At 42.1% G+C, this 15945-nt stretch overlaps 1 protein-coding gene across 2 annotated transcripts in view; it reads right to left on the reverse strand.

Annotated features, from left to right (window-relative positions):
* LOC138359272 (uncharacterized) overlaps nucleotides 1-15945 on the reverse strand; it is a 34247-nt gene that overhangs the window by 8305 nt on the left and 9997 nt on the right. Inside the window, exon 2 of one of the 2 annotated variants that reach the window (XM_069318396.1) lies at nucleotides 796-996. In XM_069318396.1, coding sequence (XP_069174497.1) covers nucleotides 796-942 — 147 coding nt within the window. In that variant the 5' untranslated portion in view covers nucleotides 943-996. Of the gene's footprint in view, nucleotides 1-795; nucleotides 997-15945 lie in introns of those variants that run through there. The other variant, XM_069318399.1, reaches the window with a different exon arrangement.

Here is a 15945-nt window from a genome sequence, read left to right on the forward strand (position 1 = left end):
CCTTCCACTGCTGTTCACTGGGTAGGTGTGCTTTTCAAAGCCGCCCACTGAGTAGGTGAATCTTCCTCTTCCGCCCACTAGGTGGGTGAACCTTCCACCGCCACTCACAATGGGGGCTGGTGTACCTTCCTCCGCCACCCATTACGTGGGTGTATCTTCCCTCGCCGCCCACTAGGTGGGTGCAGGGTGTATGATTCACACATAAACTCTTAATGTAAACTAAATGCAAATTCCTGAGCTTTAAACTAATATGGAATTCAGTTCTTGACTCTGGCCCTTGTGTCTGGTCTCCGGCCAATGACTGTGGCACTAAACTATGTAAAACTGTCAAGAGACTGTTGATGAATATTAATAAACGCTGTAAACCTTTCATCAATTCTGTAATCTTTGCAAAATGTATAATGTGGGGTTTTGTTTCTGAGGCTATTATGTGCCTCTATAAGGTTTCTACCACACCACATATCATGATGAGAAAATATATAAACTAATTTAAATAACATCAAGTTTGTATCAACATTATACTTATTTTAATACTGTATGCACGTTAGTGAATAAAACCTCGCTTTTTTACAGTACAAAATTCCCAACGTGTACACCACCTCAGCCCAGTTTCACATGAGCATTTCACTTTTATATGCTAAATGCTGCATCTCATGTTCTATGGTAACATAAATGCGTCTCGTTCACAAATACGCATCTGATGCTTGATGGTAACAGATTTAGGCGAAACACTGACAGTTAACAATATATTCAATAGTATTTACACACAAAAAAATATAATGTTTAAAAGCCCACCTTTAAGACGCGCTGCTTTGAGGAGAACTGCAAGACTGACGTGAAACAGGGCTTCTTATAGCTTGTGTTACATGGAGGAGGAGCGAGGGAGGAGCCTAGCCCAGCACCCCGGCGCCCCCACGCCTGGACCCCGGGGCTCCACCCCATCTATCCTGGATTTCCCTGGACGGTGGAGCTGGGATGTTAACGCTGCTCTGAGCCCTGTGAATGGTGAATGTCTTACCGAAGCCACACTCATCTTCACAATTTGACTTGTAATTTGAGAAGAAAAAACTATTGGCGACATGTAAAGAAATATCATATGATTTTGAAGGTTTCTGAAGGTTACAATAATACCCACAAACTGCACTTAATAATCTATGTAGGTTCCGAAGGTTGGCCTACAGCCAAGAGTTGAGACCATCCATTACCAGTACTAACGACATGAACGTCCCCTCCTTCACAAGGTTAAATACTGACGTACTTGCTTTAGTATGTCGCATTGCAGTTGGCTTCATTCGCAATTGAGTACGTTTTCTTTCACCTAATGCCTCTATTCACCTATATATATATATATATATATATATATATATATATATATATATATATATATATATATATATATATATATATATATATATATATATATATATATATATATATATATATATATATATATATATATATATATATATATATATATATATATATGTCGTACCTAGTAGCCAGAACTCACTTATCAGCCTACTATGCAAGGCCCAATTTGACTAATAAGCCAAGTTTTCATGAATTAATTGTTTTTCGACTACCTAACCTACCTAACCTAACCTAACCTAACTTTTTCGGCTACCTAACCTAACCTAACCTATAAAGATAGGTTAGGTTAGGTTAGGTAGGGTTGGTTAGGTTTGGTCATATATCTACGTTAATTTAAACTCCAATAAAAAAAATTGACCTCATACATAATGAAATGGGTAGATTTATCACTTCATAAGAAAAAAAATAGAGAAATTAAATTAATTCAGGAAAACTTGGCTTATTAGGCAAATCGGGCCTTGCATAGTAGGCTGACAAGTGCGTTCTGGCTATTAGGTACGACATATATATATATATATATATATATATATATATATATATATATATATATATATATATATATATATATATATATATATATATATATATATATATATATATATATACACACATCGGCCACCTATCAGTAACAATGTTGTTTACATGAGCTCTGGACGGACGAGGTAAATTCAGATAATGCTGCAGATGGAAAACCCTTAGTTTACCTGCCTCGAGTTATTGATTACGCCCACCTGGTCACTGTTGTTGTCGCTGTCCACCGTCACCTGTCTAGTGTTGTTGTCACTTCACCGTCACCTGTCTAGTGTTGTTGTCACTGTCCACCGTCACCTGTCTAGTGTTATAGTCACTGTCCACCGTCACCTGTCTAGTGTTGTTGTCACTGTCCACCGTCACCTGTCTAGTGTTGCTGTCACTGTCTTCTCTCACAGCCAAGGGTCAGGTCTTAGGCTTCATTCATATTTTAGAATGACGTATCTATGTACTTGTCTCTAACTCATAAAATATATGAATAAAAGAAGCAGCAGGAGGTATATTGGCCCATAAGAGTCAGCTCCAGTTTATAACCACCCAAACTCATCTATATTTATAATCTGTATTAAAGAAAATATTTGTCTGAGGTTGATGGTTGCGGTTAGCCTCACACAGCTTAGACATTTCATCCGAAGTCTCTATAGGCACTCTCAGTTTTGATGACCGGATGGTTTATGGATATGTGTGAACTTACCACTCAGTACATACAGAAAACAATTTGTGTGGAGGAGCTTTAGCTTCTGAACCCCTGCTGTTTTAGCTATAGATCGTTTAATATGACTCCTGATCCATTTGTTGTTACATCTGCTTTAAAACTGGTTGGAGCTAGCCTTTACTGTCTCCTTCCAGAGGTGTTTCCTGGCGTCTCTGTTGCTCAGCTGCGTGTCCACCTTACATAATATATATATCCACTCGTTCTTATATGCTGCTGAACCTAAAAAAAATTCTTTGTCAGCTTTTTAGATATACAGTAGTAGCTCAGGTATCTTTTATGTCTGGATTGTGTCAGCTCCGGCACTCGTTGAAGAAATGAAACATTCAGCTCCCTACGTCTGACCTCATTGGTATATGTGAGTGTCGATAAGCTCATTACATAATACCGCTTACTATGCTGTAGGAGGGAGGGAAGCCCTCCTGGGCTTCCCTCCCACCCTCCCTCCGCCTACACAGGCCCCCATTACAATTCACCACTTACCATTCCGTAGTTAACGTCATCATTTCCGAGTGAGCCGTGCACACGGGTCATCGTACGAAAACAACAAACAGAGACCGGTCGTAGCTTTAAGACAAAGAAGCCGTGTGTTTCCTCAGATGTGTTGCAGCTAGAGTATTGGAGTAATGCAATGTTGACGCTGGTGGAGGCGTGGCGGGCCTTCGGCTATCACGCTCTTCCTATTATTTAACCAGAAATTGTTACAACCCACGCCCACCAATGTTCTGCTTGCCGGCCGGCCTGCATGCCTGGGTGCACTCTGCTAAACTTTCCTACAGTATTGCAGGCTGCCTGCTTACCTATCGATATGCCTGCCTGCCATAAAGCCTGCTGTCGTGCCGTGAGACATGCCTGCCTGCCTACCAGTAACAAGTTGAACGCTGTACCCACGGGAGGAACTCAGCACAGTGATAAGACCGGAGAACATTGCTACAACCATGTATACCTCACACAACGGGGGACGTTCCTGTTGTGAAGCACTGTAACGGCGGGAAGCAGTACCTGAATAATGGATGTGACTCCCTCACCTAGGTGATTCACTTGTAACGTAACATGACTCTTATGCACATCGCTCATATTGACATCATCCCTATCATTCACCAACGCCCTCGTTATTCCCCAATCATTTAAGAACGTACTGGCAGGCACTCACTGCTTCTCCCTGGCAGGCACTCACTGCCCCTTCCTGGCAGGCACTCACTGCCCCTCCTTAGCAAGCACACACCTGACTAGCCCGCAACATCCCACGAAATATTCGGACTCTACGAAGCGATGTTTTTCTTCATACTTAGCTCTTTACCGCCAGATCCTTCACATCCGCCCTCCTGGGCTAGCCTTGAGCCTTCCTTCCCCTCCCCACCCCCACTATATTATCGTTCCCATCCGGCCAGTAGCTGAGGCGGGCGGCGGGTCCCCTGATGACATCATGCAGGAGGACCACTGGCGCACACCGCCACAGGTATTTCCCAGAGTTCAGGTGCCACCTGCGTCGGAGCTCCGTGTGGTAACTCACTCTATATCTCTCAGTCGGGGGCTTACCAAGATTTATCTTCTATTTTCGATGTAACATTCATTTTAAACACAGTATGTGTGGGTATAAATAGCCGGGCACCTGACTTGTGTTAAGTAATTAAAGCCTATCATGAGATTTAAGATCTTTTTATAATGTAAACTCAGTTTAGATTTTTAAAATAGTTTGACAGATAAATTAATATTATGCCACTTGCTGTGAATAATAACAATTGAGTTCAAGAGTAATACTTATAATCAGGTAACACCTTGTTACCTTATTGTAATGCTTCTGAAGAATCTTGTGTAGCCTATCTTATCTTCCAAGCCTTGCTTCATAATACTCACAGCTCTGTAATCTTATATAAACTGTGTGTATTATTACTCCTTCAGTACACCGGTATGTGTCTTTTTTCAGTTCACATAGCATTTGTCTCCATGTTCTTCCTGGAACCTTCTCCCTGGCACCCTGACTTTCCTGGAACCTTGTCCTCCCTGGCACCACGACTTTCCTGGAACCTTGTCCTCCCTGGCACCACGACTTTCCTGGAACCGTGTCCTCCCTAGCACCACGATTTTCCTGGAATCTTGTCCTCCCTGGCACCACGACTTTCCTGGAACCTTATCCTCCTTGGCACCACGACTTTTCTGGAACTGTGTCCTCCCTGGCACCACGACTTTCCTGGAACCTAGTCCTCCCTGGCACCACGACTTTCCTGGAACCTAGTCCTCCCTGGCACTACGACTTTCCTGGAGCCGTGTCCTCCCTGGCACCCGTATCACTTCAACACTTAAAATGGTACTAACTGAAGAGGTGCAACCACCGAGCAAAGAGTGGCTCAGTGTGGTCCTCCCCGTTTTTAAAACATATTGTAATTATCTTAAACGATATCTAAATCTGTTTCAAGTTTGATATGTGAATGCATATCACCGCAGGAAATTGCAATATTAAAAACGAGGATAAATGAAACTAAATTATTTTGACTTTAGAAAAGGATGTGAGAGAGTTTCTCTAATTCTGTAGATTGTCCACAGTTTGAATTTTTTGGCCTCCAAAGTGTGGCTTCCAGCTCAGTTTCCCGTCAATACTATAACAAGAAAGAGTACGAGGCCTTAATTTTCATGTGTGAGAATACTTACTGGGAAATTGTTCCCTCATTTTGGTGGTATTATGCTGTATGTTTTGTCAATATAAAATGAAAGTTTATGTGTTAAAACCATTGATAAAATTCGCACATTTCTGCATTTAACGTGTTAGTGAGCGCAATGCAGTTTTTTGTATTTAATATAGTGAGTTGTGTCGTCAAAAAGAAGAATAGATTGAACTGTTGTCTAGACTCCAGCAGAGTTTACAAAAATCACCAATACCGTGTTTATCAGTGAGGAGCAGCATTCACGGGTTAGTCCCAGTGATAAACACCTTTGTCACAAGTCCTGCAAGAAATATACCATAACCGTGACATATTTTCAGATGAAAATCTAATTAATCTAAGAGGACAAATGAAACAATTTTTATTTGTTTAACTCACAACCATCAATATGTCGTCTTCACAACGCTATAGACTCCTTCACCACTATCAGAAGGTGCATCCTGCCTCTACGCCTCACGGCCACTACCTTTTCCTGTCTTAAAGTCAAATCCTTATTCTCCTACACCTCACCTCACCATAGCCCACTCTACCAGAGCCAGAGGAATACACATGGCAAAGGAAAAGACAGGCAGACCAGAAATAGATTACAGAAATGCTCACCAAAATTCAGGCCAATGGAAATTTGACATTACTATAGGTTAGGTAAGTTCCAAACTGCATATAATCGTCTGATAAAAGTGATCTTTCAAAATATTACTCCAGCGAAATATATTCTATCTGAAAAGTGCAAATTAAGGGACAGCGAACATTATCATGAAGTATTCATTAGCCAGGACATGTCAAAGGAAGATAGATAGAAAGTAAAGAAAATTAGAGAAATAAAGTGAGTAAATAACTAAAGGAGACCAGATAGCAACACTAGCAGTGCACAAGTACAGGAAGGTCAGGCGCAAGAGAATTCAATACAACAAAGTAGGGTGTCATGCCAGGATATCGAGCCACCCAGCAAAAGGAGCAGGAAAAGGTGACTGGAACAACAAACACATCTTCCCCTAGTTGGTCTTAGACCAACAGGAACCACTTCTTCTTAAGGGAAACTAAATGAGCTCAGTAAAGATGAGTAGCATTAGTTATGTACATGAATGCAGATAGTATTACAAAAAAGGTGTAGAGTTACAGGAACGAATGGCCTGTAGTTGTGGTGGGAAGCCTTGCTACATCAACGGCAATGGAAGTAAAAGTACCCGAGGAAACCGATCACCAGGAGTACATACCAAGAATAGTTATAGTTGGTGACATGATGATGGTGGTGATTTACAATCCACCACCGACCATAGAACGCCCAGTGAAGATTATGATAAATGCAATACGATAGATAATGGAAAAAATAAGAGAAGCGAGGGCTAAGATTCTAATACATGCAGATTTCAATCATAAACAAATAGACTGAGTAAATAAGAACTTCCGAAGAGGTAATGAGACTTTGAAAACAAAACACACAGCAAACAACATTTACTGAAGCACTATATTAGAGAACCAAGAGGAGTAAGGGGACAGGATTCATCACCAACACTAGATCTTGCCTTTACCCAAAATGAGGCAGATATCAAGAAGAGAGTATGAAATGCCCTTAAGAGCTAGTATGACTGCATTATTATGCTTGAGTAGGGTTGTGTTGTGAGGTTTTTATTATTATTATTGTTTTCTACCACAGACGTGGCCACACATTTACAATGCTAACCATCATATATACATTTTTTTCTGTCCTCCATGGACAGGGTGAGAGATCTGTTAAATATATAGTTCAGGGATTTATTGAACAATCAACCTCAGAAGGTGGACGCCGCGGCGAGCGGTCATTATTTTCGTCAGTGTTGTCGACGTGAAGCCTCGCCACCACTGTCCTCGGAGCTCTCATATTTTTAACCATTGGTGACTGGAAAGTCCTACAAACTTTAGACCGGTAAGTTAATTACTAATTTTAAGCCCCCACTTTTAGTGACCTGGAGGACACAGTTACAGACGTGACATTAGTGAAGATATTGTGCCAATAGTTTACATAAGCAAATTGTCATGTTTTCTTAATTTTTCTTCTTAATACATTTTTAATCTGGTTAGTTTTTGTTTAAAATATTAATAATTTATTATCACAAATTTGTTATGTACTTAATACAAGGATGAGTTGTTATTCATATTGAATCCATTATTGAGGATGTTTTCACTCACAGGGTCCTGTCCTCTCCAGTTTGCCTAGCCCAAATGTTTGGTGAACTTTGTGTTAATACGCCGTCGATGACCTCGGTAAGACATCAGAAAAGTTGACCAGACCACACACTAGAAGGTGAAGGGATGACGACGTTTCGGTCCGTCCTGGACCGAAAGTCGATTGTCTTGATCGACTTGAGGATGGTCCAAGACGGACCGAAACGTCGTCGTCCCTTCACCTTCTACTGTGTGGTCTGGTCAACTTACTTTAGCCACGTTATTGTGACTCATCGCCTGCATCAGAAAAGTTATAATAAATGAGCCAATCAGTCGTTTTCTCTCGTCGCTACGAGCTATATCAAAGTGAAGCATGTGGTAGAGAATGTGAGGCATTTTAAGCAGGCGAGGAGTCACAATAACGTAGCTGAAGCATGTTGACCAGACCACACACTAGAAAGTGATGGGACGACGACGTTTCGGTCCGTCCTGGACCATTCTCAAGTCGATTGTGAGGCATTTTACTTCGTATAATTTCGTTTTATGCTTTGCTTCATTTGTTATGCACCGTGTACCGTTCTGCAAGTACTCGCCTAATGTGATTGCGGGGGTTGAGCTTTGGCTCTTTGGTCCCGCCTCTCAACCGTCAGTAAACTGATGTACAGATTTTTTAGCCTATTAGGCTCCATTAAACCTACATTTGCAACTGTGTATGGAGTCTGCCTCCACCAAAGTGCTTATACCTCCACAGGGGTTTATGCACCCTTCACTCATTCGGCTTTCATCTCCAGGTCTTCACGTTCGCTCAATGATAAGCAAAACAAATATTCATTTGTCTGGGGCACTCAGGTCCCTCCCGACCTGGTCCGTCGCCAGCCTAATAACCCCGGTTATAGCCTCAATCACCTCACGCAGCTAACACTGCTCTATCACTGCACAGAAGCGGTCGTGTTCTATAACAATAACTTACGCAGCTGGACCAGGCTGTGGGTCCGCCGGAGGGAGGGGGATGTGAGGAGAGTGCGGGTGTAATACCTGGCCCGGGGCGAGCCTCTCCGGGAGGAGGGAGGGAGAGGGGTAAAGTTCAAGGTGAGTGAGGCCGCCATCAGCGCGCCGGTTCGCACTTCCATCCTACGTTCAGCTGTTTCCAGGGGGAACATAAATAAGTTTTTCTCTTTAAATTCGTGTTACTCTTTTCCTACTTTACCACAGCTGTATGTATAAATTATATGACGGGGTATTCATTCACGGTCAGAGACAGAAATAGACAGCAAAAGGTTTGATTTTCCATTGTCGGGAACAGGAAGGCTGGTCGAGGTTACTTCTCAAGGATGCAACCCACAACAGTCGACTAAATCCCAGGCTCCATATCTGACAGTCATGGACTCAATCTCACACTGTACTCTTCAACCTTTGTGGAGCACAATAGCCTAGTGGTCAGTGGCTCCACTCGACGTCTGGGTGAGGATCCAGCTACTGGTCCCCCCCCCCTAACCACCCCCGCTGTCACCCGGGCATATATCAACCGTATAGTGCACTGTCATCTTGGCCTCCGAATACATAACAGAGCTGATGAGTTAGCCAAAGAATATGCCTTCAAAGAAGGAACTGACTATAACCTTGGATTTCCTATAAACCGTCTGAGAACAATAATACATCAACAACTTCAACAAAATCTTGTCATCATTCTATCATGCAAGAAGAGCAACACATCTGTGTATCCATTACAATCAGCTGACTCCTGGATGTTACTACTGCTGGGCTTAGACTCTGCTATAAGTATTCCTGGGAGTTTACTCCACCTGCTGATGTAGACCTGACCAAATGTAAACTGTCAACAAAATTATTCGCTCACCCTCCGTCACTATGTGATGGAGTGCGAAAAGATACGAGAATTTAAAGATAACTTTATAACAAATGTTCAAGAAATGTGTAAATATTTCATTAAAAATTGCGTACTACAAGAAATATACCCCATTTGCTAACAACAGGTAGTAAATGTGGATGATTGCAACCTTTCCACAGCTGCACACTGGGCGGGGTCGGTGTGCAGGATAAGTAAGTCAAATTATTAAACTTGCTCACCGTGTTTGTAAGTTGCGCAACCCGTCCTCGACTCAAGTCCATTACATCCAGCGGTCGACCCCACCGACGCATTCATAAATTTTAACATGCTGTTCATTCAAAACGGGAGTTTTCTCAAATATAAATTAATATTATAATATATTAGCATATTGTGCATATATAGGCGTAGGTTAGGTTAGGTGTTTAGGTTCTGTTGGCGATTATTTGTATTTGTAGTACGTGGGTGAAACATTTACAGCGTTGTGGTTCGAACAAAATTCGTCAGTGAAGCACTTGTTCTGGATATGTTCGAGCGTCAGCAGTTGAGTCGTGTGTAAACCGTTTTTCATTGATAAACAGCTGGGTTCAAGTTCAAGTTCAAGTATGTTTATTGAGACAAGAAAAAATACATCGCAAAGGGATAGAGTAGCTTAGGCTATTTCTACCCCCCTCTACTTCAAGTCCCTCAAGGGGCGCACAAATTCAGTGAGTACAGATACACAAATCACAATACAACATTTAACATTGCATATTAATATAGTAAGTGTTACAATCATTGGGGCAAAATTCTTGTAGTTCCTAAGTATTCTGTCTATCATATCATTATCACACATCCAAACAATTTGAAGTGGTACACTACTTATTTCCTTATTTCTATGGTTATCCATAAGTTGACACTTTAATACATAATGGTCTTCCAAGTTCAAGTAGGTTTATTGAGACAAGTTAAAAAAAAAAAAAAAAAAAAAAAACTCAAAGATTAGCTTAGGCTATTTCTACCCCTTCCCATACTGCAAGTCCCTCAAGGGGCGCACAAATTCAGTGAGTACAAATACAAGAATCCCATGTAACATATCAGGTTAATATAGTACTATCTAAGAGTATAATAGTGTACATCCACCGCACTAGATTTTAACCCATTAACGCTCCAAGATAATATTCTCACTCTACTTTCATCCATGATTTAATAAAACTACCTTTGCCCTGTCTGTCACATTCCATGAGATACGAGATTTTCTCAGACAGACTCTCCCAACACTGTAACATTTTTGCTTTCTCCTCATTTGCACAACAGCTACTAACATCAAAGGTGATCTTATTCATATCTAATTTCTTTCTTATTTCTCTATACCGTTTTACTTTAACCTTTGTTTCAACATTTGTCACTACAGAAGGTTGAACGCTAACACTACTAGAAAGTTCATTTTCCTGACTATCCTCTATCATCAATACGTCATGTTCTTCCTTACTTTCTTCAACGCACATTTCACGTCCTGTTTCACTTTCCACTTCACGTCCTGTTTGACTTTCCATTTCACGTCCTGTTTCACTTTCCATTTCACGTCCTGTTTCACTTTCCATTTCACGTCCTGTTTCATTTTCCATTTCACGTCCTGTTTCACTTTCCATTTCACGTCCTGTTTCACTTTCCACTTCACGTCCTGTTTCACCACCATCTTCGCCCCGTCTACCCCCCATAGCTAATTTTTCTAATGCCTCAATCCTCTTTTCTAGTTTTTTTAGATATTCCAATATTTGAGTACCAACCTCAGAGTTCACTATATTGACCTGAACCTTGTTTCCACAAGGTTTAATTTTTTCAGCTGCATTTCCTACTTTCCCTAGGCTCGCCTTAATTGTTTCCGTTCCTTTCTCCCACACATTGTTCATAGGCGCTGTCATTGGCTTCCAGCTGTTTCCTCCATGTTCCTGCTGCACAATCTTTCCTTCCTTCGAGGATACATCTATCCTGCTTGTAGCACCCGTCCAAACAGCTGGGGTTTGGCGGGTACAAGGAATCACTTTTGGGTTTTTGTTTGGAGGACGGGCTGAGATGCGTAACTTAGAGAAGGTACGTATTGTCATTCTCGAACCCATTAATCATATAATAATATTTATATGAAATTGTGTAATTAGCTTCTCAAGGATGTAACTTACTTACCTAAATGAATTTTGGGGTTCTGTCTCTGAACCCGTTATGTGGCTCTGTAGCCTGTCTTCATAAACAAAGGCCAAAGTTCAGCCCGTCCTCCAAACAAAGGCTCAAAATACATTCCATGCACTCGCCAAATGAATGTAAAACCCGCCCCCATTATGAATGAAAAGCGGTTTACACACGACTCACAACTGATGACGTTCGAACACTTTCGAAACAAGTGCTTCGCTGAAGACTTTTGTTCAAACCACAACGCTGTAAATGCTTCGCCTACGTACTACAGACACAAATAATCGCCAACAGAACCTAAACACCTAATCTAACCAATGCCTAAGTATGCCCAGTATGCTATTATGCGAACAAGCTTGAATGGTCCCCAAGCCAATATGCAACTGAAAACTCCACAGCCCAGAATCGCATTTGTGTTGCTCACGTGGCCCCACCAAGTGAGGTGATTCGTTGAAATATCTATGCCCAAGTTAACCACCGAGCACTGTCGGATGTTGGGTACATAAGTCTCACGACTTCCAATATTTTTTTTACGGGCTATTCATGCCCGTGCCACCTCTTGGGTAACATAATCTTCCTCAATCAAACAACATTTGTGTACAGTCAGTGTGGTCAAGCGGTTAAGGAAACAGGTACGGCAAGGTGTACATTGCTCCTGGCTGTCTGGGTTCGAATCCTTCTGGGGTGGGAAGTTTTTAGTTTGCTAATATGTATAACAATATTAATTTATATTTGAAAACATATATTTTGATTGAACAGCATGTTAAAATTGCAACCCATCCTCGACTCAAGTCCATTACATTCAGCGGTCAACCCCACAGACGCATTCATAAATTTTAATATGCTGTTCATTCAAAACGGGAATTTTCTCAAGTATAAATTAATATTATAATATATTAGCATATTGTGCATATATAGGCATAGGTTAGGTTAGGTTAGGTGTTTAGGTTCTGTTGGCGATTATTTGTATTTGTAGTACGTGGGTGAAGCATTTATAGCGTTGTGATTCGAACAAAATTCGTCAGTGAAACACTTGTCCCGGATATGTTCGAACGTCAGCAGTTGTGAGTCGTGTGTAAACCGCTTTTCATTCATAAACAGGGGGTTTGGCGGGTGCATGGAATCACTTTTGGATCTTTGTTTGGAGGACGGGCTGTAAAATTGACAAATGCGTCTTTGGGATCGACCGCTGGATTGAATGGACTTGGTCTGAGGCAGCCCATCCTCCAAACAAAGATCCAAAAGTGATTCCATGCACCAGCCAAACCCCCAGTTTTTCAATGAAAAACGGTTTACACACAACTCCCAACTGATTTCGTTCGAATACTTCCGGAACAAGTGCTTCACTGACAAATTTTGTTCGAACACAACGCTATAAATGCTTCACCCACGTACTACAAATACAATAATCGCCAACATAACCTAAACACCTAACCTAACCTAACCTATGCCTATATATGCACAATATGCTAATATATTATAATACTAATTTATATTTGAGAAAAGTTCTGTTTAGAATGAACAGCATGTAAAAATTGATGACTGTCTTTGGGATCAACCGATGGATGGAATGGACTTGGTCTGAAGACGGGTTGTCTGAGGACGGGTTGGCCTCTGTAACCCTTTCCAGTACCACTCACAGGATGGGTATGGGGTCCACTACCGCCCACAAGATGTATATAGAATCCACTTCCGCAAACAGGATGGGTATGGGGTTCACTACCGCCAACAGGATTTATATGGGTTTCAATACCGCTCACAGGACAGGTATGAGATGCACTACCGCCCACAGGATGGGTATGGGGTGCATAATAAATGATCTAAACTCAAATACCCTTTATAACTTGTCCAATTGATAACTTGATCACTGTGAATATGTCCTTGTTTTGTACCAAGTCAATGTCTCTAATTGTTTTATGCCTATCATGCCTCCTCTATTTTCTCCAGCACCAGTAAGTTTAACTCTTTCAAACCTTTCTTCGTACGCCGTCGCTGTAATTCTTTAACGATCCTTGTTGCATGCTGCTGCATACTCTGAGACTGGTCTCACATAGGTGGTATGCAATGCTGCGAATGCCTCCTCACTGAGGTTCGTGAACAATGATATTTAACAGCTTAGTGTAGCCAGTAACGTTATATGAGTGTTATATATCTAAGGGAAGAGACTTGGGTAGACAACACTGATGAAAATTAATTGAAAGGGGACACAGATAATTGGGAATGGGTAAAGAATACAAATGAGTAGGAATGAGTAGTGAATATTTATGATAAGGAAGGGAGAGAAGGGAGAGTGAAGGCAGCAGGAAGCGGAGGGAGACGACAATAGTGAGGGGGGGGGGGTTGAAGTTAGCAGGAAGCAGTGTGAGGCAGCAAGGGGCGACACGAGAGGGCAGCACCTGCCAGAGAAGGACCTCACATGGACAACAACACACGCAGGAGTAGGAGCAGCAGCAGGAGGGGGAGGAGAAGCAGGAGCAGCAGCCGCGGCGACGTGCTGGCTCAGGACACAACTTGACAACAGGGAAGAAAGCAGTTGTGTTGACTACCAGAAGAACAACAGCAGGGGAAACCTTAGTGAATGCTTGAGAGACGTAGGACAAGACCGACAGCGACACGCATCAGGAGGAATACTGGGTAATATTTCTCCTTATCCTGATGACTCAGCCAGGACGCCACCACAAAAATACATAAATATTGTACAGTTGCAACACACATCCAAAACCTGTTCTTTAGATTTGCGAGAGTTTTCTTTGACAACTCCAATCGCTGCTGAGGTTTCTTCACAGGTTTCGAGAACAGGCTTGAGTGTGGCGGCCACTCAAACAAGGTCGTTAATTAAAGACTGAATTAAGACCTTAGCGACCTTCTCACCGGCAGCGTGACTTGTTCCCTGCCGGTGGTTGAGGGTGAGGATAGTGGCACACTCAGACACTGATCAGGCAGTTCAGGCTGCTCTATGATGTATGACTCCACGCGTTCCCACTCCAGTACCTGCACTCCGCCCCTCCTGTATAGGATAATAACTACCCAGGTAGAGAACACTTAAGTGGGCATAGAGTAGTAACTATCCAGCAGGTAGAGAGCCCAGACACAACGATCAGGGAGAAGACAGGCGCCATGCGTCCCACCTTCACCAGAAATATACTGGAGCGGTTCCAGGAAGTATTACCCAAGGTCAAAGGTCATGTGTATCTCGGTCCGGTAGCACGCTGGTTTACATTCTCGGCTCACAAATGAGTTACTTGGGTTTAGTCCCCGGGCAGGACAGAAACGGTTGGGCACGTTCCCTTTCAGTCGATACCTCTATTCACCTGTTTAAAATAAGTACATGGGAGTTAGGCAATTGTTGTGGGCGCCCCTTGTGCCCACCTAGTTGTGCTTGCGGGGATGAGCTTTGGCTCTTTGGTCCCGCCTCTCAACTTCAAATCAACCTGTGTTCCTGAGAACCTGTGTTCTCTCCACCGTGTTATATCCATAACAACATTGTGAAGAGCGTCTCTTTCCATGTAGGAGAGAGAGCGTTCCAAAGACCTGGATCACGTCATATTTCTAATCCCGTGATCAACAGACACATGATCCATTTCTAATCGCATATTAATCATTCCACTACAACAAGCCCACACAACAAATAATATATGAATTTAGGAATGCGCAGAGAGAGCCGGCAGGCAGTTGCTAACCGCAGCGAGGAGCTGCCAGCAATACCCTCTGGATCATTCTCATCTTCTAATGGTTCCTGGAACATTTTTGTGGCCTTCCATGAAACCGGTTTTACGGCTGGCTGAAGCTAGTTTTTTAGGGTTACTAAATTAGCTTTTGCGAGTTTATTCTCTTGAAATATTCCATCAACAAAAAAAAATCCGTGCTTTGAAACAATAGTTATATTATTAATTTAAAGACAAAGTTAACCGAGTGTTTGAATACGTCGATGTTCTTGGATACTTGAGCCAGATTCACGAAAGCATTTACGACCCTGTACATCTTTCCTCAATCTTTGACGGCTTTGGTTACATTTATTAAACAGTTTACAAGCATGAAAACTTGCCAATCAACTGTTGTTAGTGTTATAAACAGCCTCCTGGGGCTTCGGAGTTTATTAACTGTTTAATATTTGTATACACAGCCGCCAAAGATTGAGAAAAGATGTACAGGTTCGTAAGTGTTTGCGTAAGTGCTTTCGTGAATCTGGCCCGCCCAACTTGACTGCTCTTTTTAACTCAAGAACTCTCAATGTTTCGTATTGTGGTAAGTTCACACTTGACAGTGAACGCGTTCCACATGACAAAACTTGATGTGGTACAAGAACAGTTTTGTGTTGAGTGCTGGGTGTGTTTGTCAACAATTACTGTATTGCGTTAGAGAAGCGAGTCAATGGCCGCAGTTACTGATTCAAAAAAGATTGAACAATGTTTTGGTTGAACCAAATAGTGAACCATAGTGTACCTCATGTCACTGTCTCATAGTGAAACCTGCTGTCACTGCCTCATAGTGAACCCTCCCGTCACTGTCTCATAGTGAAC

This window comes from Procambarus clarkii, chromosome 8 (genome assembly GCF_040958095.1).
Source record: "Procambarus clarkii isolate CNS0578487 chromosome 8, FALCON_Pclarkii_2.0, whole genome shotgun sequence".
Lineage (NCBI taxonomy): Eukaryota > Metazoa > Arthropoda > Malacostraca > Decapoda > Cambaridae > Procambarus > Procambarus clarkii.